The 22,753-nt window shown below is 42.8% G+C and overlaps 1 protein-coding gene across 1 annotated transcript in view; it reads left to right on the plus strand.

Annotated features, from left to right (window-relative positions):
- Positions 1–12,560: 12,560 nt before the first annotated feature.
- TJP3 (tight junction protein 3) overlaps positions 12,561–22,753 on the plus strand; it is a 78,979-nt gene continuing 68,786 nt past the window's right edge. The window contains exon 1 of the mRNA XM_030218989.1: positions 12,561–12,581. Coding sequence (XP_030074849.1) covers positions 12,564–12,581 — 18 coding nt within the window. The 5' untranslated portion in view covers positions 12,561–12,563. The remainder of the gene's footprint in view (positions 12,582–22,753) is intronic.

The following is a 22,753-nucleotide window of genomic DNA, read 5'->3' on the forward strand; positions in this document are numbered from 1 at the left end:
ACTGCTGTGCTGGAATACAAGAAAGCAGGTCACAAGTGAAATGCTTTCCCCAGCGTTCTTCTACCTAAGCCACTAAAGCAGGCAATACTGCCGCCCTTTGTGATACATGGAAAGGGAGACTTTGGCCTAGGTGGATTGTTTTGATTTTTGAAATCTAGATGTTAGGCCTGAGTCTGGATGCAATGTTCAATCAATGTCCTTTTTGTGTGTGTGTTGCAGATAATTTAAAGAGTATAAGTTTTTAAATTTTAATTTGTCACTTCATTTTCTGGTGGGAGAAAATAGTAAAAATTAAATCTTATGCATTTTGCCCATATTTCTTTAGTTAAATGAAAAATCCCCTTCTTTTTTTTTGTTTGAAAGGGCATTTTAAATTAATTGTTAGACTGTACAGTGATATTATAGTAATATAGACATTGATGTAAAACAAAAAAGTGGGCAAAAGCTTTTTTTTTTTTTTAATAATTCATATTGGTTAATTAAATACATACCTGAAAGACAATGTTGAATGCCCTGTCCTTCCTCCTGCCCCTGCACCCTTTCTAAAAAATCCCAGCTTTTTCCTTGGTGTGAATAATTTTGACTACTACTTCATGATCGTTGGCTGCTGGCTGCCATTCCCTAGAAGATGGGTGATGATCATTGCTGTATTAGTCCAGGGGTGAGTGTAGTAGTTTTGGTGAATTGTCTTTGTCCTGCTGTATTCTATCAATCAGTTTCCATGAGGTGGGGTAAAACTAGAGCCCATTCTTGCCAAACGTTTCTTGCAAAGGGCAGTCTTCTCTGGTACTGATTCATCAGTGGATTTATTGATTGGATGGAGAAGCTTTCATTACATCCGATTTCAGTTCTGTATCAAACTTTCTCACAAGTGTTCTGCTATGTACTTTGACAATCTAAAGCTTCTTCCCTCCACCCCCATTACTGGAGAGAAATTTTATTTGATGCAGAAACAGTTGGACTTGTGTTGATGTACAAATGCCTGCTGGCACTAATTAATGAGGCTTGTATGCAATCTTATTTTTGGTTCTGCTCATTTTTCACACTTTCCTCTTCCATTTTCTTTTGGAAAAGGATCTATTGAATAAGAGAATATTAAAACCATTCAGTTTTGTGATGAATTGTTGTGTTTAATTCATTATTGTGGTTGCTGATGAAGCCCTAGAATTAAAATTTTAATGCAAAGTAGCTAAGGCACTAGATCTGCTGAGGAAAGTGCAAGGAAAATAAGTGACTGCTCCTTTCGTAGTTGTGTTCTTGTAACTGTGCTAAGGGCAGTTTACAAGAGGCTAAAGAAAAGCAGGAATAAGGAGTAAAGGAGAGCTGAATCTTTAGACCTCTCTCGCCAACATTAGTAAGATGAAGGCAAGAAACGGTCATTAAAATATAAACGACGATGTACTACACTAAAGTCTGTGAATTACATGATCTTAAGGACACCATGTTTTCACAAAAGAACAGAGTAGTAAACTATAGCTATGGGACTCTGATAAGACCTTGACACAGTTCCATGTGGAAACTGGTAAGCAAGCTGACCAGTTTTGTGTGTGAGTAAAATTATAACTAGTGTGATAGTGGTTAAATACTTTAAGGGATGAGTGCTAGCTAGGTTCAGTCCTTTTAAAGCAGTGCTTTGGAAGAGTCAGAAGAGAAAAATGTGATGATATAAACATGGTGCACAATAGGGCAAAGGTGTTAGATAAAATGAAGTATAATGTTAAAAACTGGAAGAACAGTGTAGAATCTGAGAGGGGAAGAACTGGCAGTCACCAAATAAGGGAAACAGTTTAACAAGTAAATACCCTTAAACTAGTGTGAGCATTCTGAAACAGAAGGAATAAGGAAGAATTACCAGCACTGCAGGAACAGCAACAGGTTTGCAAAACAAGAAATAAAAAAATAAGTCTTTAAAGATCAGATCAGGAAGTGGCAAATGCACAAACCGTTTTTAAAAAGGCGTCATACATTGATCAAAGCCAGATATGTGAATAGTTAGAGAGGTGAAGTTGAATTAAGGATGAGAGTGGTAGTAATACCTGTGACAAGGGATTGTGAATTGGATGATTCACAGCAAGCAGTGAGAAAAAAAATTGTGAAATAGAAAAATGCAGATTCATTTAAGAAATAGCTGAGAAGCTGCTGGATGTGAACTTCTGATGGGAGAAAAAGTGTACACAGAAATAGTAAGGTGGCATGTCTTTTATACAGTTTCTAGTAGATAACGTTGTAACAGGATGCTACTAGAAAACACTGGAATAATGACCCTGGCTGTGATCATCTGAAACAATTCCAATCTGAAGTGATAAACTTGAAGTAAGAAAACTAGACAATGCTAAATAAATGCCATGTATGTCAGATGGAGAGATGTAACATCCTTCACTACCAAAAATATAGTCAGACCAAGAAAATGTGGCAGGATCTATTCACCATTGTGCTGGATTCCACAGGCCTGATAAGTAATGTCCAAGCTTACCTTGATACATATATTACATCCTATGAATTCTATAAATAATCTCTAGCATTACTAAGGTGAGTGTTACAGTAAATTTACATAAGGACAAAAGAATAGCCAGATTACTTCAGACTGATAGTCCATCCTGCTTCCAACAGTGCCCAATCAAGGTCACAAGTAACTGGCAGAATCCCAAAGAGTCCACAAGAAAAACAAGGGACCAGCACTCCACAATCGTTAAATAATTCAAATAAAGGAGTACTATAATAGAGCAAAATGTCAAAATACCTAACAATACATTTATAACTTTTGGCCTACAATTGCTCTGTTGTAGTACTCCTTTATTTTATATTGTAGAATCCCACAGCGTAGCAAGATTCCATGGTTCTGATCCCAGGGATAGCTATCATAATAACAGATTTTTGGCTTTTCTTCCAGGAACCTGTTCAAACCTGTTTTAAACCTAGATATGCTAACTGCTGTTACTGCATCCTTTGGCAATGAATTTAGAGCTTACTATTTGAGTGAAAATAATTTCTTCCATTTGTTTTAAAAGTATTACCATGTAACATAGTAGATGACGGCAGAAAAAGACCTGCACAGTCCATCCAGTCTGCCCAACAAGATAACTCATATTTGCTGCTTTTTGTGTACTTTGATTTGTACCTGCGCTCTTCAGGGCACAGACCGTATAAGTCTGCCCAGCACTATCCCCGCCTCCCAACCACCGGCTCTGGCACATACCGTATAAGTGTGCCCAGCACTATCCTCACCTCCCAACCACCGGCTCTGGCACATACTGTATAAGTCTACCCAGCACTATCCCCGCCTCCCAACCACCAGCCCCGCCTCCTGATCTTTTCATAGAGTATCCCCTAGTCTTTGTACTTTTTGAAAGGGTAAACAATGTTTGTTTACCTGTTGTGTTCCACTCAAGTATTTTTGTAAATCTCGATCATATCCCCCTCAGCTTGTCCTCTAAGCTTTTCCTTGTCTATGAGATGAGTTCCATTCCATTAATTGTTTTGGTCACCCTTCTGTAAACCTCTTCCAATTTTGTGGGGGCAGCATAGATCGCACTGGGAGCTGGTGCAGTTGAGAATTGTGATTAGCATTCCTGGAATTTATAACACATTTTATGCCCCCTTTTGAATCCCCAGTTCTACTGATAACTAACACAAGGCTCAAATATTATAAAATGAATAGCTTGTTTAATTAGCAGCATGTAAAATAATATGAATGTGAGAATGCACAGATGCTAAATTACCTAAGAAAAGCATTGAGTACCTATCAGCCAAAAGGGACACACACCATATACCCTAGGCCCAGTAATTGTTTGTGCCACCTATCTTTTCCAGAACTACAAAAATAACAGTTACAACCTGGCCAGTGGAGCATAGTCCTGCATTGGATGCCAGAGTACAGGAGCTGTGCAGTGTGACTTTCTCCTGGAATTTGCTGAACTCATGCAAACTCATTTCTACTCCACCGGATTGTTCCTGTCATTCAGCTCCCACTCTTTTATTGATGATGTCCCTTAGCCTTCATTTTCCCAGGATGCATCTATATACTTTAATGTATCATAAATAGTAATAAACAATATTAAGTGCATTTTATAATATACCACTGCATTCCACAAAACAAAAGAGCAAGTTCCCACAAACCATCTCTCTCTTGATCTAGGCACAAGAAAAAAAAACAGATTTGAAATGCTCCCAGGTTTCAACCTAATTAGTGTTTGATGTGAGATATAAATGTCATAAATAAGTAAAGAAATAGATGTTAATCACCTGATTTTCATAACATGATGTCCTAGTGGTGCTTTACCAAGAGAAAAAATGCATGAATACAACACGTGCTAGGGTGTCTCTATAACCAGCCCCTCTAAATGACACACTGATTAATTACTACCTATTAAAAGTTATTCTGTTATTATGCTTCCTATGTGTACATCTGTATGCTACACAAGCTGGCATGTTTGAAAATATAAGTGAGATTAAATAAAAAAAATTAAAAAAAAAAAAAGCTACCAATAATAAAGAACTGCAACATGGATGCAGCAGTTCATAGGTTTGTTTGCTTTGTTTTGAGTGTATGCAGAACGACGGCTGCACAAGGAAAGGGAAACAGACTAACCTAAGTGGCTTCACTTTTTGATGTCATGCTGTCTCCTGTTTTCAATCAAACTTCATTGGGTTAGATCAGGAGGTTGGATGAAAAGTTAACCTATCTAGCCTATTATATAAGCTGAAGCCAGTAGGCAGAGCTTGACTCTGTTTCAGTTCACCCAAAACAATAGCAAAGATTAGAAATAACTTAGGGACTGCCTATATGTGGTCTATCTGTAAAAAGTCTAAAGCTGTTCCAGTTGGATAGGCAGTGCCTTCATATATATTTTTTTTTTACTTATTGGTAGCTTTTTAATTTATTGTAAGCTTCCCATGTCTAGATATAGATATGAATTTTAAATTGAATATCACTAAAACAGCTTACAAAATTATTGTAGCTGGTAGAAACAGCACTTATAAACTCTGTATTTTGTGCTCATTTTTCTAAAACACTGTTCTAAACAATACAGATTGCCAAATTTCAGTGAGGAAATCCTGTTTCCTGATGGGTTCATCTAAACTGTTGTAGTCCGCCTTGGAAGCCTGTTATAAAGATAGAATATAATGAAATTAATGGAAGTAAAAGTAATCTCTCATTGGGCAGCACATGGAATCACCATCTGCATCTGGTTTGTAGAAGTTTAAATGTTAGATACACAAATGGATTATTCTGTTGTTTGAGCATGTTTCATGGACACGTGCTTTATAAGTCAAAATAATTAAAATAAATATTTTCAAACAGATCTCTCATTTGTTGAAACATAACTAATGCAGTCCATTGGTTTTCTTATATTTTGTTCTTGTGAAGACTTATACTGTAACACAATTGGAAATACAGTGAGACAGAATAATAGAATTCAGTAACATCCAAACTTTTTTTAATCATTTTTATTAAAAGCAAAACATATTGGTTGATAAGCTTCATACTGAACAAGAAAAACTAGTGAACCATCCAACATGGCGCAATATAGTCATGGCACATGACTACAAAGGGCCTGCACCAGCTCCAGTTGATTCAGAATGCAGCAGCAAGACTCATAGAAGGTTGCAAGCGACGTGACCACATCACACCATTTTTGCAAAAATTTCATTGGCTACCAGTACAATCAATACAGGGCTAAATTTAAAACTCTATGTCTGATCTTCAAGGCCCTGAAGGAAATGGCCCCGAGTATCTGAAGAATAGGATGATCCTCCACACACCACCAAGGGCACTAAGGTCCTCCCAAGGACTATCACTAAATACATCCTCTCCAAAAGACATTACACAATGTGATAACCGCAAGCGAGCCTTCTCCGGAGGTAGCCCCACACTCTGGAATGCGTTGCCTGAAAGGCTCCGCTTAAACACAAGACTACCTCTACTTCAAGAAGCAGGTGAAAGCTTGGCTCTTCAACCAGGTCTTTGAATGAAGAAGCAACTGCTTGTTAGTCCTCACTCACACACACAAGGATTGACTTGGGCTGCACATATTGCAGTGGGACATGTTTATCCACTCCTACCCTAGCTGAGATAATATTTAAACCATCTCTCTGACCTCATGTGCAACTTTCTTCAAATCAGTCACCTTACTTTCTAATTTTCCTACTTTCTTACTCATCTATATGTTACAACTTTGCCTTACCCTTCACTACAAGTATAATGTTCTAGTACATATTGAGGGGCATAATTGAACGAAAACGTCTATCTCCATGGGCGTTTATCTCCGAGAACGGGTCCGTGAAGGGGCGGACCGAACCGTATTTTTGAAAAAATAGACGTCCATGTTTTATTCAACAATTTGTGAGCTGGGCATTTTTGTTTTTCAGCGATAATGGAAAATGAAAGCGCCTAGCTCAAAAACGAATAAATCCAAGGCATTTGTTCGTGGGAGGGGCCAGGATTCGTAGTGCACTGGTCCCCCTCACATGCCAGGACACCAACCGGGAACCCTAGGGGGCACTTTTACAAAAACAAAAAAAAAGGTAAAGAGCTCCCAGGTGCATAGCACCCTTCCCTTGTGTATTGAGCCCCCCAAATCCCCCTCAAAACCCACTGCCCACAAGTCTACACCATTACTATAGCCCTAAGGGGTGAAGGGGGGCACCTACATGTGGGTACAGTGGGTTTGGGGGGGTTGGACGGACTAAGCATTAAGCAGCACAATTGTAACAGGTAGGGGGGGGATGGGCCTGGGTCCACCTGCCTGAAGTCCACGCAACCCCCTAACAACTGCTCCAGGGACCTGCATACTGCTGCCAGGGAGGTGGGTTATGACATTTGAGGGTGAAATAAAAAGTTGTGAAACATCATTTTTTTGTGGTTGGGAGGGGTTAGTGACCACTGGGGGAGTCAGGGGAGGTCATCCCCGATTCCCTCTGAGGGTAATCTGGTCATTTAGGGCACTTTTTGGGGCCTTATTCGTGAAAAACAGGGTCCAGGAAAAGTGCCCTAAATTCTAGCTACAAACGCATACTTTTTTTCCATTATCGGCAAAGGCGCCCATCTCTCCTCGGTCGATAACCACACCCCAGTTCCACCTTCCACGCCTCCGACACGCCCCCGTCAACTTTGTACGCTTCCGCGATGGAGTGCAGTTGAAAACGTCCAAATCGGCTTTCCATTATACCGATTTATTCGTTTTTGTGAGATAAACGTCTATCTCCCGATTTGGGTCAAATCTAGGCGTTTTTCTCTTTCAATTAAGGTGGATTGTGTTGTCATTGCAAGTAGTATACCATGCCATACTTTGTATTGTTGTTTAATATTTTTACTGCTCTAATTGCCTATTGCTCATGTTTGATCTATTCTTACTGTACACCGCCTTGAGTGAATTCCTTCAAAAAGGCGGTAAATAAATCCAAATAAATAAATAAATAAATAAATAAACTTTTACAGAGAACACCCCAAGAACTCTTCCCCTCTGGTATTCTCCTCCCTCCCTATAAGCCCACCTGTTCCACCCACCAAAAAAACACAAATGTACAGATCCATAGAATCCAAAGCAGTATAAAGAAGTAAAGTCATAACAGTTTATACCAAATTGTTTAACCACCCTTAAGTTTTGCCTTTGGGTTTAACAAGCAATACCTTGTGGTAGCTCTGCCCTTATTAAATATCTCTTCTTTTTAAATAGTAGTAATAAACAATATTAAGTGCATTTTTATAATATACCACTGCATTCCACAAAATGAAAGGATCAAGTTCCCACAAACCATCTTTCTCTTTTGATCTAGGCACAGGAAAATAAAAAATTTTTAAATGTCCCCAGGCTTCAACTTAATTCAGGTTTAATGTGGGATAGAAATGTCATAAATAAGTAAATAAATAGAAACTCTGATGTTGAGCACCTGATTCTCATAACATGATGTCTGTTTTAGTGGCCCTTTACCAGGAGAAAAATCTACACGAATATAACGTGCTAAGGTGTCCCTATAACAAGCCCCTCAAAATGACATACTGATTACGATTTATAAGAAATTACTACTCTACGTAGATCTGATTGCTGTTTTCCCTATTCCGTTATTATACTTCCTCTGTGTACATCTGTATGCTGCACTAGCCAGCATGTTTGAAAATGTAGTGAGATTAAAAAAAAATGCTACCAACAATAAAGAATGATAACATGGATGTAGCAGTTCATAGGTTTGTTTGCTTTGTTTTGAGTGTACTCTAGATGACGGCTGCATGGGAAAGACGAAACATAGACTAACCTAAGTGGCTTCAACTTTTTTGACATCATCCAGTCTCTGTTTCTTCAACCTCCTTGGGTTAGATTGAGAACAGAGACAGCATGACATAAAAAAGCTACGACCTTTGTGTCGACAGCAATCTCACTATGGAATGCACTTCCTGATCAACTTCATCGTTGTGGCAGCTTGGTGCAGTTTAAGAAACCCCTAAAGACTCATTTATTTGTGACAGGCATATTTTTGAAGCAGCTATAGTAGTTATGCAGAGCAGAGAATCATATTTTTTAGTTTGTATTTGCTTTTGTATTTGATGGTATTTTAATTATGTATGTTCTAATTTGGAAACCACCTAGTTTATAGGTGGTTTATAAATTTTTAAAATATAATAAATAAGCTGAAGCCAATTAGGTTAATCTCCCTTTCCCTCTCCGCCCGCCCAGCTGTCATCCTCATTCACTCTAAATAACTACTTATCATTTCTATAGCACTACTAGAAACTACGCAGCGCTGTACACACACTTTAACATGAAGAGACAGTCCCTGCTCGATAGAGCTTACAATCTAATTAGGACAGACAGAACAACAAGAGATAAGGAATATTAAAGTGAGGATGATAAAATAGGGTTCTGAACAAGTGAACAAGGGTTAGGAGTTAAAGAGCAGCATCAAAAAGGTGGGCTTTTAGCTAGATTTGAAGACGGTCAGAGATGGAGCTTGACGGCGTACCCAGGCTCAGGAAGTCTATTCCAGGCATATGGTGCAGCAAGATAAAAGGAACGGAGTCTGGATGATAGGCAGTGGAGGAGAAGGGTGCAGATAGGAGAGATGTACCCAGTGAACGGAGTTCCCAGGAGGAATGGTAGGGAGAGATGAGAGTGGAGATGGTACTGAGGAGCTGCAGAGTGAATGCACTAGTAGGTCAATAAGAGGAGTTTGAACTGTATGCGGAACGGATAGGAAGCCAGTGAAGTGACTTGAGGAGAGGGCTAATATGAGCGTAATGACCCTGGCGGAATATTAGTCGTGCAGCAAACACAACTAAACCTATGAAACCAATATTTTCTCTGTGTACATCCATATGCTGCACAAGCTGGCCTATTTGAAACTATAAGTGAAATCAAATAAAAAGTGCTACCAAAAGAGCTTCCTACGTTTTTCGCTTTGTTTGGGTGAACGGGGATGACGGCTGCGCGGAGAAGGAAATGGAGATTAATCAAATTGGCTTCATTTTTTCACGTCATGCCGGCTCCTGTTCTCAAGCTAACTTCAGTGATGTTTGACACAAGTGTTAGATTTTAGTGCGGGGTGAGAGAGAATGCTCCTATGCAGACCTAGGAGGTTATACAGACAATAGGAACTCCGCCCTTTTAAACTGAGGGATTCCTCCCCTTCTCCTCCCGGAAGAGTTTCCAGCAACCCGCCGCAGGAAACTTTTGCCCGCGGTGGGTTGCGGTTTTTTGGGCTGGTTTATTTTTTTTGTGCGGGTTTTGGGGGTGGTTTTTCGGGGCCGGCGGGGGTGGGTCTAATGGTGGACAGAGGGCGCGGTTTGTGACGTTTTGGGGCGGGGTTTGCCGAAGTATTGGGTGGGCGATGATGGCGGGGGCGGGGTGATGATGAAGGGGCGGGTGATTACGGCGGGGTGGGGGTGTGCGGTTTTTTGGGCGGGTTTTTGGGCTGTTTTGGGTGGGAATTTTTTTTTTTATATGGCAACCTCTACACCCTTTTATCTTTCGTAGCCAAGTCTGATATGATACTTGATCATGGTTGTGATTATTGGAAAGCTGATGGTCCACTTCTAAGATCTTGTTTTGTGGGGACAAGGCAGCGGGAAACTGAAAGGAAAACAGACCTTTACTGAGGCGGCATTGTTGCAACGATCAGGAAAACAACATTTACATTAACTTTAACAGGCAAAGGTGATTCAGAGTTTGTTGACACTCAGATATTTGTTGCATATTTTCTCCGCTCACACATAACTGATAATTTACAGTCTTGTTTACTGGAATTTTGGCTTTAGTTTCCCAAGCATTAATGTCACGAAAGCGTCAGTCAGCTATTTCTGTTCTGAGCCCCGGCACAGTGTGTTTCCTCCTGTGATATAGTGCCACCTCGTGGTAATGATAAGGCACAGCCCTCAACTGTTCCACTAACAGCTGGAAGAGAACACCGGCTTATCCCTGCGCCACAGTACAGGCAAATATAAGCTTATTTATGTTGTTTCTTCTGTGCATTTTAGTGTTTTCCTGTGGTTACATTCTTATCAGTTGCAGCACCTGTTGGGTTTTAGGCCATGTTCTTTGTTGTATGCCGCTTCTCATACTTAATTTGGATAAGCTGAACAGGTTCTGGAGCAGTCAGGGCTGCGGTTATAAGAACTACCAGTCTCACCTGTCTTTATCTTAATAACATATATTATGGGACTTGTAGCTCCGTTTTTTTAAATTGAGATGAATGGGGCATTCAGATGGGTGCATGCAATAGTGTAAAATCAGGACTGGATGAGCTTGTACCTTATGGCATGGAGCCAGAGTAGTAACTGCACAGGAGTGAAATTGGTATGTTCCAGGGCTGCTCATCTAATTCTCTTGCCCAGCTTCCCTGAAATACTGCATGTCTCTTGCCCTCTTTGGGATCTTAGATGTTATATATAATCAGTTTCTTTATTTGTAGGAAAAAAGGTACCGGTACCCATTATGGGTAACCTTTGGGTGGGGTCACTATCAATGGTTCCACCCCTTTGGTAGACACACTCCTTTTGCCAGCCATGGCACATATAAACAGGCATCATTCAAAATATTATACTAGTGTAGGAGAATAAAAATAACTTGTGAATTTTTCATTATAAATAATTTCTGTAAGCTGTTACAGCTCCAATGTACCCAAAATGACACAAACCAGATTAGCATGCAGACCATCCATGTCCAGCGATTCTCCTTTCTTCTGTCCTCCCCTCCATCCATTCATGTCTAGCAATTCTCTTCTCTTCCCTGCTTTCCCCTCCATCCATGTCCAGAGATTCTTCTCTCTCCCCTGTACTCTCCTCCATCCATGTCCAGCGATTCTCCTCTCTTCCCTCCATCCATGTCCAGCAATTCTCCTTCCTCCTCCACTGCCCTCCTCTCCATCCATCCATGTCCAGCAATTCTCCTGTGTCCCCTGCTCTCCTTTCCATCCATGTCCATCAAGCCTCCTCTCCCCCCTGTCCCCCTCCATCCATCCATGTCCAGCGATTCTTCTCTCTCCTGCACTCCCCTCCATCCATGTCCAGCAATTCTCCTCTCTTCCCTGCACTACCCTTCATCTGTGTCCAGCAATTCTCCTCTCTCCTCCCCTCCCTCCATCCATCCATGTCCAGAAATTCTCTTCTCCCTTGCCCTCCCCTCCATCCATGTCCAGCGATTCTCCTCTCTCCCTTGCACTCCCCTCCATCCATGTGCAGCAATTCTCCTCCCCTCCATCAATCCATGCCCAGAAATTTTCCTCTCTCCCCTGCCCTCCCCTCCTGCCATGTCCAGCGATTCTCTTCAGAAGAAGCTGAGTCCCCTCTCCCCAGGACCGGGACAACCCTTCTCTCTCCTACTAACACACTTGTCTGCTGCAGTTCTGTAAGAAGAAGAAACCAAGTCCTTTACTCTCCTGAGGCCTGATCCTCTGTGCAGACACTGGACCATCCCTTTGCCACTGCCCACCCTTGAGGAAGAAGGCAGTTACATCAGAAGGGGGGCAATGCCACGGCATAGGGAAGTTCCAGTGTTGGTGCAGCAGATCAGGTGGTCTCAGGCGAGTAAGTACGCTGTGTGGACTCAGTTTCTTCTTCTTCTTACAGAATTGCACCAGACAGAATGTTAGCGGGAGAGAGAAAGGGGATGTCCTGGACCCGGGGAGAGAGGGATGTCGGGCATGTCACATGTGGGTAAAAATGAACTGGCACGTACTGGCACAAGAAATGCCCTGTAATATAATAGATGATGGCAGAAAAAGACCTGTATAGTCCATCCAGTCTGCCCAACAAGATAAACTCATAGCATAAGATATGATGTGATACTTCATAAGTATACTTGATCTTGATTTGTCCTTGCCGTTTTCAGGGCACAGACTGTAGAAGTCTGCCTGACACTGCTTTGTTCTCCAACTACTGAAGCTGTCATCAAAGCCATACTCCAGCCATAATCATGGCACAGACTGTAGAAGTCTGCCCGGCACTGTCTTTGTTTGCTTCCCAATTAATGGAGTTGCCATCTAAGCACCGCTAAGTTTGGTTCCATTCTTTACATGCAGGATTCCTTTGTGTTTCCCAGAGAGGGAGAGGAGATTCTGGAAATGGTAGAATCATGTGGGAGAAGTCAAAGGTAGGTGGCAAGAAGATGAGTGAGCGGTGAATAGTCAGTACAGAGGTAGAAATGTGGTAATGTGGAGTAGATGGAAGGAACTAGAAGGCTGGGAAAGGAGTGAGATGGGAATGGGAGAGCTAGGGACTGAGAGGAGATGGAAAATTGTTAGGTAGCTGAAAATTAAAAAGAAGGGTGAGCTAGAGAGAGTGAAATTTGAGTGGACAGAGGCAGAAAAGGGAAAAAAAGGAAGAAATAGTTAAAAAGGAAAAATCAATATGTTAGAGACAGGTGTAGTGAGGGAATGGAACAAGAGAGGAGAAAATAAAAATGGACAGCAGACACTGGAAAGAGAATTAGCAGATGATAGACAAAAAAGCAGAAAAAGAGAAACTGGGACCACAATGATGGAAAAACAAAATGCCCAGACAACAAAGGTATAAAAAGTGTTTTATTAATGTATTAACTGGAATATGTGCATCACAAATGGTTTTTGTATTGTATTCTGTGGCATAGCCAGATGGCTGATTTGGGGGAGGGAGGAGGCTTGAGACCTAAATGGGTGGGCACCAAAATTTCTCCCCATCAGAATGCAAATTGTAAATACTTGAACTGGCGGGGATCCCCCCCAAGCCCCACCAACTGAAACCTCCTCCTCCAGTCTGGCAGCCAGAAATCTCCAAGCTCTGCAGTTGTTGGCAGTATCCCCAAATTGCCACTGCTACCCCCCCCCCTCCCACCACCACCACGCATGTTCAGAATGTGTGAAAGACGAACAGGTATGGGGGGGCAGCAGCTCTGAAATACTGCTAGCTACAGAGCTTGGAGAGTTCTGGTCACTGGACATGAGGAGGGGAAGGAGGTGGTCATCAGCTAGTGAGGCATGGGTAGCCCCACCAGCCACAGCAAGGCAGATGTTAATTTGGGGGGGGGGATCTAAGTCCTCTTCCCCACCCCTTTCCTGGTTATGCCAGTGATTGTGTTCAGTAGAAAATGAATGTGTTCAGTAGAAAATGAAGTTAATTTCTATTTTTATTTCTCCAGTGTTGCAGTACTTGCCAAGTTTAACTTCTCGGGGTTCCCAGTTCCATTGTGGTGTTCATATTTCTAATCTATGATCCCTTGTTCTGTATTTGGTGAAGGTCTGTCTGTGTTTTATGTGTGAAGAAGTCATTTAAGGTTGTTTTATGTGTGGTAGTAACAATGGGTAGGGAAATCGAGGGAGTGGACAGGGAAGAGGGGATTGGGGGCCCCCTCCTTAATTTCTGCCCTGACCACCACCACATCTCCCCTGGACCTGCAGTGGCAGTGGCCATAAAGAGGAAAATCAGTGGTGCAAGGCCTCCAAATCCTTGTATGCTGCAGTCCGAAAGTCCAACTGCGTCCCATCCCCTCCAACGCAGATTTCCTAACTGTATAGGGGCAGGGCGCAGCTGGACCTCCAGAACATGCATTCCTTTGAAGGCCCTTTGCTGGTTTCCTTTTTATTTTATGGCTGTTGTCATTACCGCAGCTCCCAGACAAATATGACATAGCAGTAAGGGTGTGATGGGGAGGAGACTAAAGGAGAGATGGACAGGGAGAGAGGATCGCCTGGTGACTTGCCTGCCTGGTGCGAAGGTGGCGGACCTTACGCATCACCTAGATAGAATTTTAGATAGTGCTGGGGAGGAGTTGGCTGTCTTGGTACATGTGGGTACCAATGACATAGGAAAATGTGGGAGAGAGGTTGTGGGAGCCAAATTTAGACGCTTAGGTAGAAAGCTCAAATCCAGAACCTCTAGGGTAGCGTTTTCTGAAATGCTACCCGTTCCATGCACAGGGCCCAAGAGACAGGCAGAACTCCAGAGTCTCAATGCGTGGATGAGACGATGGTGCAGGGAGGAGGGTTTTAGATTTGTTAGGAACTGGGCAACATTCTGGGGAAGGGGGAGCCTATTCCAAAAGGATGGGCTCCACCTTAACCAGGGTGGGACCAGGCTGCTGGCATCGGCATTTAAAAAGGAGATAGAGCAGCTTTTAAACTAGAAATGGGGGGGGGGGGGGGGGGTCGACAGTCGCTCAAAAGCGCATGGTTCGGGATAAGGTATCTTTCAAAGATATCACAAAAATAGGAAAGATAGGGTATCCTGATAATGAGGTTGCAAAAGAGACCATAGTAGATCAGGTGTCCTTAAATAAAAAATAAAAAACAGACAAAAGATTGCGAAATAATACTGTCAAGTACTGAGCATGATGTAAATAGGAGCAGCAAACATAATTTGAAATGTCTATATGCGAATGCCAGGAGCCTAAGAAATAAGATGGGAGAGTTAGATATTGCACTAAATGAAAAATTAGATATAACAGGCAGGGCCGGTTTTAGCAACTGCGGGGCCCTGTGCAGACCAGTTCACTGGGCCCCCCCCCAGCCCCATGTTGACAAGATATGTTTTAAACATTTTCTTTTATTTCAAATAAAGACAAATCAAGCAAAACTTGTATACAAAACTAGTGGAGGAGTGGCCTAGTGGTTAGGGTGGTGGACTTTGGTCCTGAGGAACTGAGTTCGATTCCCACTTCAGACACAGGCAGCTCCTTGTGACTCTGGGCAAGTCACTTAACCCTCCATTGTCCCAGGTACAAATAAGTACCTAAGCCACATTGAGCCTGCCATGAGTGGGAAAGCGTGGGGTATAAAAAATAATAATAATAATTCAAACATGCTATACTAGGAAACCTTTGGGTTTAAAAAGCAAAGCCATGTGCACGTAAGGACTAGATAAATAATTAAAATGAATCCCCTTAATATGTAATATTTGGTAGCAATAATGAAACAGTGATTGAATATTCAGATAGCAAGCAGCCTGAGCCAACAGATTTATTTTCCACTGAACATAATTAACTTTGTATGAACTTGGCTGCTAATAGTGTGCTGAACTGGACAATGTTGGCACATTTAGCCACACCCTTTTACCAGCCATGACGCATATAAACAGTAATCATTGAAAACATTACTCCAGTACAGGGGAAGAAAAATAACTTTTTTTTTTCATTATAAATAATTTCTGTAAGCTGTTACAGCTCCAGTATAACCAAAATGACACAAACCAAATTAGCATGCAGATTCTGCATGCAGCATAATACCAGAAAAACAGAACATTGCTATACATTGCAAAATAAGACAGCAGATATAAATTCTCAAATTGGACATATTCCAAACACTAAAATGAAAATAAAATGATTTTTTCTACCTTTGTTGTCTTGTGACTTTGTTTTTCTGATCATGTTGGTCCCAGTCTCTGATTCTGCTACTCTCTATCTGCTCCCTTAACTCCACTTCCAGGGCTTCCTTTCCATTTATTTCTTTACTTTCCTCCTTTCTTCTTCATTTCTTGCCCTACATCCATAGGCAAAAGCTGGATCCTCCGCGGACTTGACTGGAGGAGATAGAGTGGATCCAGCTTTTGCCTGTTTTCTCCAGCCATGTGCAGTTTTTCTCCTCTTTTCCTTTCCCCTCATCTCCGTCAGTATGCTCCCTTCCTCTATCTTCCTCTCCTCCATCCATGTCCAGCATTTCTCCTCTCTCTCCTCCCCTCCATCCATGTTCATCTCACTTCATGTCACGTCCTCTCTCTTCCATCCCCTCCATCCATATCCAGCATTTCAATTCTCCCCTCTCCTCCATCCATGTCCAGAATTTCTCCCCCCCCCCTCCATGTGCATCTCCTTCCTGTCTTCCCTCACTTCCATCCATGTCCAGCATTTCTCCTGCCCTCCCGTCCATCCATCCATAGCAACTCTCCTCTCTCCGCTACCCATCCATGTCCTGCAATTCTCCTCTGCCCTCCCCTCCCATCTATGTCCAGTGATTCTCCTTTGCCCCTGTCCTCCCCTCTCATCCACATCCAGTGATTTCTCCTCTCTCCCTCCCCTCCATCCATGTGCATCTCCTTCCTGTCTTCCCTCACCTCCTTCCATGTCCAGCATTTCTCCTGCCTCCCTCCGTCCATCCATGTTCAGCAACTCTCCTCTCTCCCTGCCCTCCCCCCCATCCATGCCCAGAGATTCTCCTTTGCCCCCTGTCCTCCCCCTCATCCACATCCGTGATTCTTCTCTGTCCCCTGCCCTCCCATCCCATCTGTGTCCAGCGATTCTCCTCTACCCTCCCCTCCATGTCCAGTGACTCGCCCCCCCAGCCCCCAGCTTAACTTACCCCCCTTTTCAGCCCCTGTTTCTGAGGTCCCAACCACAGCCCCAGCTGTGCCCTCAGTTTTCCTCAGCTGCTTTCCTTCCAGCCGCCCTGCGTGTAAAAAGTCGCAGCGGCAGCAGCGAAAAAGCAGGCTCGCCTCTAGCCTTTAAGCCTTCCCTTCTTTCTCAGCATGCACTGTGCTGCCTTCGCGGAAACAGGAAATTGCATCAGTGCACGCTGAGAGAGAAAGGGAAGGCTTAAAGGCTAGAGGCGAGCCTGCTTTTTCGCTGCCGCTGCAACTTTTTAAATTCAGGGTGGCTGGAAGGAAAGCAGCTGAGTGACAATATGGCAGGGGAGTGACAGGAAGCACCGCGGGGCCCCTGGAGGCGCGAGGCCCTGTGCGACCGCTCCTGTCACCCATGCCTAAAACCAGCCCTGATAATAGGCATCTCTGAGACCTGGTGGAAAGGATAACCAGTGGGACACTGTCATACCGGGGTACAAATTATATTGTAGTGATAGGGTGGATCGAATTGGTGTAGGGGTAGCATTGTATATTAACAAGAGCCTTGTGTCAAATAGATTGAAAATTCTGCAGGAAATAAAACACTACTTGGAATCACTATGGATTGAAATTTCATGTGTAAAGGGGAAAAGGATAGTAATAGGAGTGTAGTACCGTCCGCCTGGCCAGGATGAACAGATGGATGCAGAAATGTTAAAGGAAATTAGGGACGCAAACAAACTGGGCAACACTAATAATGGGTGATTTCAATTACCCCAATATTGACTGGGTAAATGTAACATCAGGGCACGCTAAGGAGGTAAAATTCCTTGATGAAATCAAGGACTGCTTTATGGAGCAGCTGGTACAGGAGCCGACGAGAGAAGGAAAAATTCTAGACCTAGTCCTTAGTGGAGCGCACGATCTGGTGCGGGAGGTAATGGTGCTGGGGCCGCTTGATAACAGCTATCATAATATGATTGGATTTGATATTAGCTTTGAAGTAAGTATACATAGGAAATCAAATACGTTAGCGTTTAACTTTAAAAAAGGAGACTACGATAAAATGAGAAACGGTGAAAACAAAACTTTGAAGAGCGGCTGTGAGGGTCAAAAATTTACATCAGGCATGGATGCTGTTCAAAACACCATATATTCCGCGTATTAAAAAAAGAGGACGGAAGACCAAACGACATCCGGCGTGGTTAAAAAGTGAGGTGAAGGAAGCTATTAGAGCTAAAAGAAAATCCTTCAGACAATGGAAGAAGGAACTGACTGAAAATAATAAGAAACAGCATAAGGAATGTCATGCAAGGCACTGATAAGGAAGGCTAAGAGGTACTTTGAAAAAAGATGCATTGGAGGCCAAAACACATAGTAAAAATTTTTGTAGGTATATTAAAAGCAGGAAGCCAGCAAAGAATCGGTTGGACCGCTAGATGACCAAGGAGTAAAGGGGCGCTCGGGGAAGGACAAAGCCGTAAGGGAGAGATTAAATGAATTCTTTGCTTCGGTCTTCACTGAGAAGATTTAGGTGGGATACCGGTGCTGGAAATGGTATTTGAAGCTAACAAGTCGGAGAAACTTAATGAATTCTCTGTAAACCTGGAGGATGTAATGGGGCAGTTCTACAAGCTGAAAAGTAGCAAATCTCCTGGACCAGATGGTATTCATCCAGAGTACTGATAGAACTAAAAAATGAACTTGTGGAGTTATTGTTAGTTAATATGTAATTTATCCTTAAAATCGAGCATGGTACCGGAAGATTGGAGGGTGGCCAATGTAACGCCGATTTTTAAAAATGTTCCAGAGGAGATCCGGGAAATTATAGACCGGTGAGGCTGATGTCGGTGCCGGGCAAAATGGTAGAGACTATTATAAAGAACAAAATTACAGAGCATATTCAAAAGCATGGCTTCATGAGACAAGTCAACATGGATTTAGTGAAGGGAAAATCTTGCCTCACCAATCTACTACATTTATTTGAAGGGGTGAACAAACATGTGGATAAAGGTGAGCTGGTTGATATTGTGTATCTAGATTTTCAGAAGGCGTTTGACAAAGTACCTCATGAAAGACTCCAGAGGAAATTAGAGAGTCATGGGATAGGAGGTAGTGTTCTATTGTGGATAAAAACTGGTTAAAAGATAGAAAACAGAGAGTAGGGTTAATGGTCAGTATTCTCAATGGAGAAGGTTAGTAGAGGGGTTCCCCAGGGGTCTGTGCTGGGACCGCTGCTTTTTAACATATTATAAATGACCTAGAGATGGGAGTAACTAGTGAGGTGATTAAATTTGCTGATGACACAAAGTTATTCAAAGTTGTTAAATCACAGGAGGATTGTGAAAAACTGCAAGAGGACCTTACAAGACTGGGCGTCTAAATGGCAGATGACGTTTAATGTGAGCAAGTGCAAAGTGATGCATGTGGGAAAGAGGAACCCGAATTATAGCTATGTCATACAAAGTTCCACGTTAGGAGTCACAGACCAAGAAAGGGATCTAGGTGTCGTCGTTGATGATACGTTGAAACCTTCTGCTCAGTGTGCTGCTGCGGCTAAGAAAGCAAATAGAATGTTAGGTATTATTAGGAAAGGAATGGAAAACAAAAATGAGGATGTTATAATGTCTTTGTATCACACCATGGTGCGGCCGCACCTCAAATATTGTGTTCAATTCTGGTTGCCGTATCTCAAAAAAGATATAGTGGAATTAGAAAATTAAGTTTTAATTATTTACACGTCTCCCCCTTTGATTGGAAAGAGCCTATTCTCCCCCACTATTTTCTTCTTTTTACACGGAATTAGAAAAGGTGCAGAGAAGGGTGATGAAAATGATAAAGGGGATGTGACAACTTCCCTATGAGGAAAGGCTAAAGCGGCTAGGGCTCTTCAGCTTGGAGAAAAGGTGGCCGAGGGGAGATATGATAGAGGTCCATAAAATAACGAGTGGAGTGGAACGGGAAGATATGAAGTGTCTGTTTACGCTTTCCAAAAATACTAGGACTAGGGGGTACACGATGAAGCTACAAAGTAGTAAATTTAAAACGAATCAGAGAAAATTTCTTCACTCAACGTGTAATTAAACTCTGAAATTCGTTCCCAGAGAATGTGGTAAAGGCGGTTAGCTTAGCAAAGTTTAACAAAGGTTTGGACGGCTTCCTAAAGAAAAAGTCCATAGACCATTATTAAATGGACTGGGGAAAATCCACTATTTCTGGGATAAGCAGTATAGAATGTTTTTGTACTGGATTGGCCACTGTTGGAAACAGGATGCTGGGCTTGATGGACCTTTGGTCTTTCCCAGTATGCAATACTTATGTACTTATATATACTTATGAGGGTAGCGGAACCCTACCCTACAGCCCTTGGCACAGGATTGTAACCGAGTATCCCTGAGATACAGTAACAGAGAGCTCAGAGTCAATTTAAATGTAGGCAACCTAGAAAATGCTCTAAGGAAGGAGTGATGGGAGCAAGCTGAGCTCTCTGCCAGGTTTGAAACCCCCATTTTCCAATGAGGGAGACTTTAGTGCTTGAAGCTTGTCACAGATGTATTGAGGTAATCCAATAAAAGCTTGTTTGTTGACCTTTATTCCCAACATATTTAAGTGGACCTGACAAAAGAACTGCAATAATAGCCTAGATGCCAAGTTACCCAGGTCCTGCCAGGAGACCTTTTAATTTGACCAGTCCTGGTTTTTTTTTTTACTACATCCCAAAGCAATGTGGGATTTTGTAGTGCCTGATCCTGCTCATTGAACTCAGTGCTGCAAGCAGTTGGCGTAGCCACGGGCGGGCTTGGGTGGGCCAGGGCCCATCCATTTAGGGTTCAGGCCCACCCAACAGTAGCACACGTTTAGTGGTATCTGGTGGGGATCCCAAGCTCCACCAGCTGAAGACTTCCCCCTGATGGTAACGAAAACGCTACTCTCCATGATACCGTCACCTGTGCATTCTCAGTTTTCAGGGCATGCCTGCTGCAGACTGCCAAGGTGGAAAGAAGCATTTTCCCGCCAGCTGAGATATTTTTTTGGTGGTTGGGGGGGGGAGGGGGAACACTTGGTGCCCACCCACTTCTTGCCTAGGCCCACCCAAAATCTGTTGTCTGGCTACGCCCCTGGCTGCAAGTCTCATAATTCACCAGGATGGGGTGGTCAGAAATCCAGGTCTGTCCCAAAATCTCCAGCCTGGAACTGGGTAACTTGGCAGCTCTGTACTAGCTTCCACTGAGAAACCTAACTTAAGTGTTTCTTTGAGCATCCATAGCCCTCTACTATTCCTAGTACTGCTGCAGTTGCAGTGCTTCTTGTACCAGAGTAATCTCCTCACCTGGTGGCTGTTAAGGCCAGGGTTCTTCAAAACAGGCAAGCTGTGGTTTAGGGCTCTCTCTGTTCTCTTTCCTGGTATGGTTGCCACTAGCCACAAAGGGTTATAGAGGCTGGCTGAAGTGAAAGCTGCATACTTTTGTTAGTACAGAGCCTGTAGCTTGTTTCTAGAGCTTTACCTGGGAGCTGAGAGCCAGCTCCTCAGGAGGGGCACCAGGTGCTCTTCACCTCCATGCAAGGCTGGAAGCCTGCTCCTGCCCATAGCTAAGGAAGAACTGCCAGTTCCAGTGAGTATTTCTGGCTTCATGTTATCTACTGAGTTTAGGAAAAGGCAGCTTAGTTGTTTCTCTTGCAGTGAAAGAGGAAAGCCCAGTTTGACAGGCGAAGCCTTGGCGATTTATCCTCCCTCCTAGTCTCCCCTTATTGAAAGATAGCTGTAGGACTCCTGTTGGGTTTTCAGGGGCTGTTTTGTTCCTGGGCTGGACCACTGTAGTTTGCTCTCTCTCACACAAGTAAGAATTTGTAACTCACCTGGGGTGTGGCACCTGATTCATAACTACTTATCTGTTCTGCTTTGCCTGTGTGTGTAGAATAGAAATATGTGTGGGGGCAGGTTGGCTTCTTGCTTGGTTAGGTTTTATTTATATTTTTTTTAGGGAAGTTGTCCAAACTGTTTGTCCACTGGCTTAGCGAGGACAGTTCACAGTGTTCAATAATTACATATCGATTTGGTTCAGCTTCCTGAATGTTGCAGCTCTGGAGTGGGTGTGTATACTGTGACTGTGTCTCTTAAAGATGTTCCGTGAAGTTTTCATGAATAACAATTGGACTTGATCTCGCTTTGCTTGGCTTGCTCAGTTTTTATCCCCTGTTAAAAAAGGAAATGTTTCTGTGATTTAGCTCCTAAGCATGCCTACTCACTGATGAAAGAGGAGGGGGAAGGTTAAGATGAGTTCAAGAACACACAATTCAGTCAAACTCTTCCTGTGTCTAAGAATTGTTAGGGGGGGGGGAGGGGTTACTTTTGTTTAACTTCTGCACACAGAAGTACATTTCATGGTTAGAAGGAACTCACTGTGATATTCTTGAGGGATACCATGATGATAGGTGTAGATAGCATAAAAATCAAAGGTTTTAGCCTTAGGGTGAATTGGAAATGCTAAAGGTATGGAAGGGGTTGCCATGCCATTCCACTCTGGACACACCTCATCTCAGGTCTGGCTGCAATTCCTTGCTATTCAGTTGACTTATAGAATATGGATAGTAACAGAAGATATGACTGCAGATAAAGATCCGCTGGCCCATCCAGTCTGCCCACATTGCTAAAGATTTTTCCCATTTATAGAATATTCTGGCTTTTACTGTCTTTCCATCCTTATTTCAGCATAGTTGTTCCCACACAATTCCAGGCATCTCCCACAAAGTTTTGTGATATTCTAAACAGCTAGCTGCTCCCCACCTTGCCAGACAACCCCCCCCCCCCACCTGTGGTTTCTGGGGCGCTGTACAGTGATTTCCACCTGTTTGGTCCCATAGGTGGCCTGCAGCTTGTCACTGGGTCATGCTTCCTATATCTTCTTAGCTTATTATGCCTCTGTTGTTGAGAAACTTAAGCATGAGAGCCAACTTTTCAAAATTATTCGGGGTGCTAAGTCCAGTGGAAATAACCCCTCCCTTGATTTGTACAAGGAA

This window comes from Microcaecilia unicolor, chromosome 11 (genome assembly GCF_901765095.1).
Source record: "Microcaecilia unicolor chromosome 11, aMicUni1.1, whole genome shotgun sequence".
Taxonomy (NCBI): Eukaryota; Metazoa; Chordata; class Amphibia; order Gymnophiona; family Siphonopidae; genus Microcaecilia; species Microcaecilia unicolor.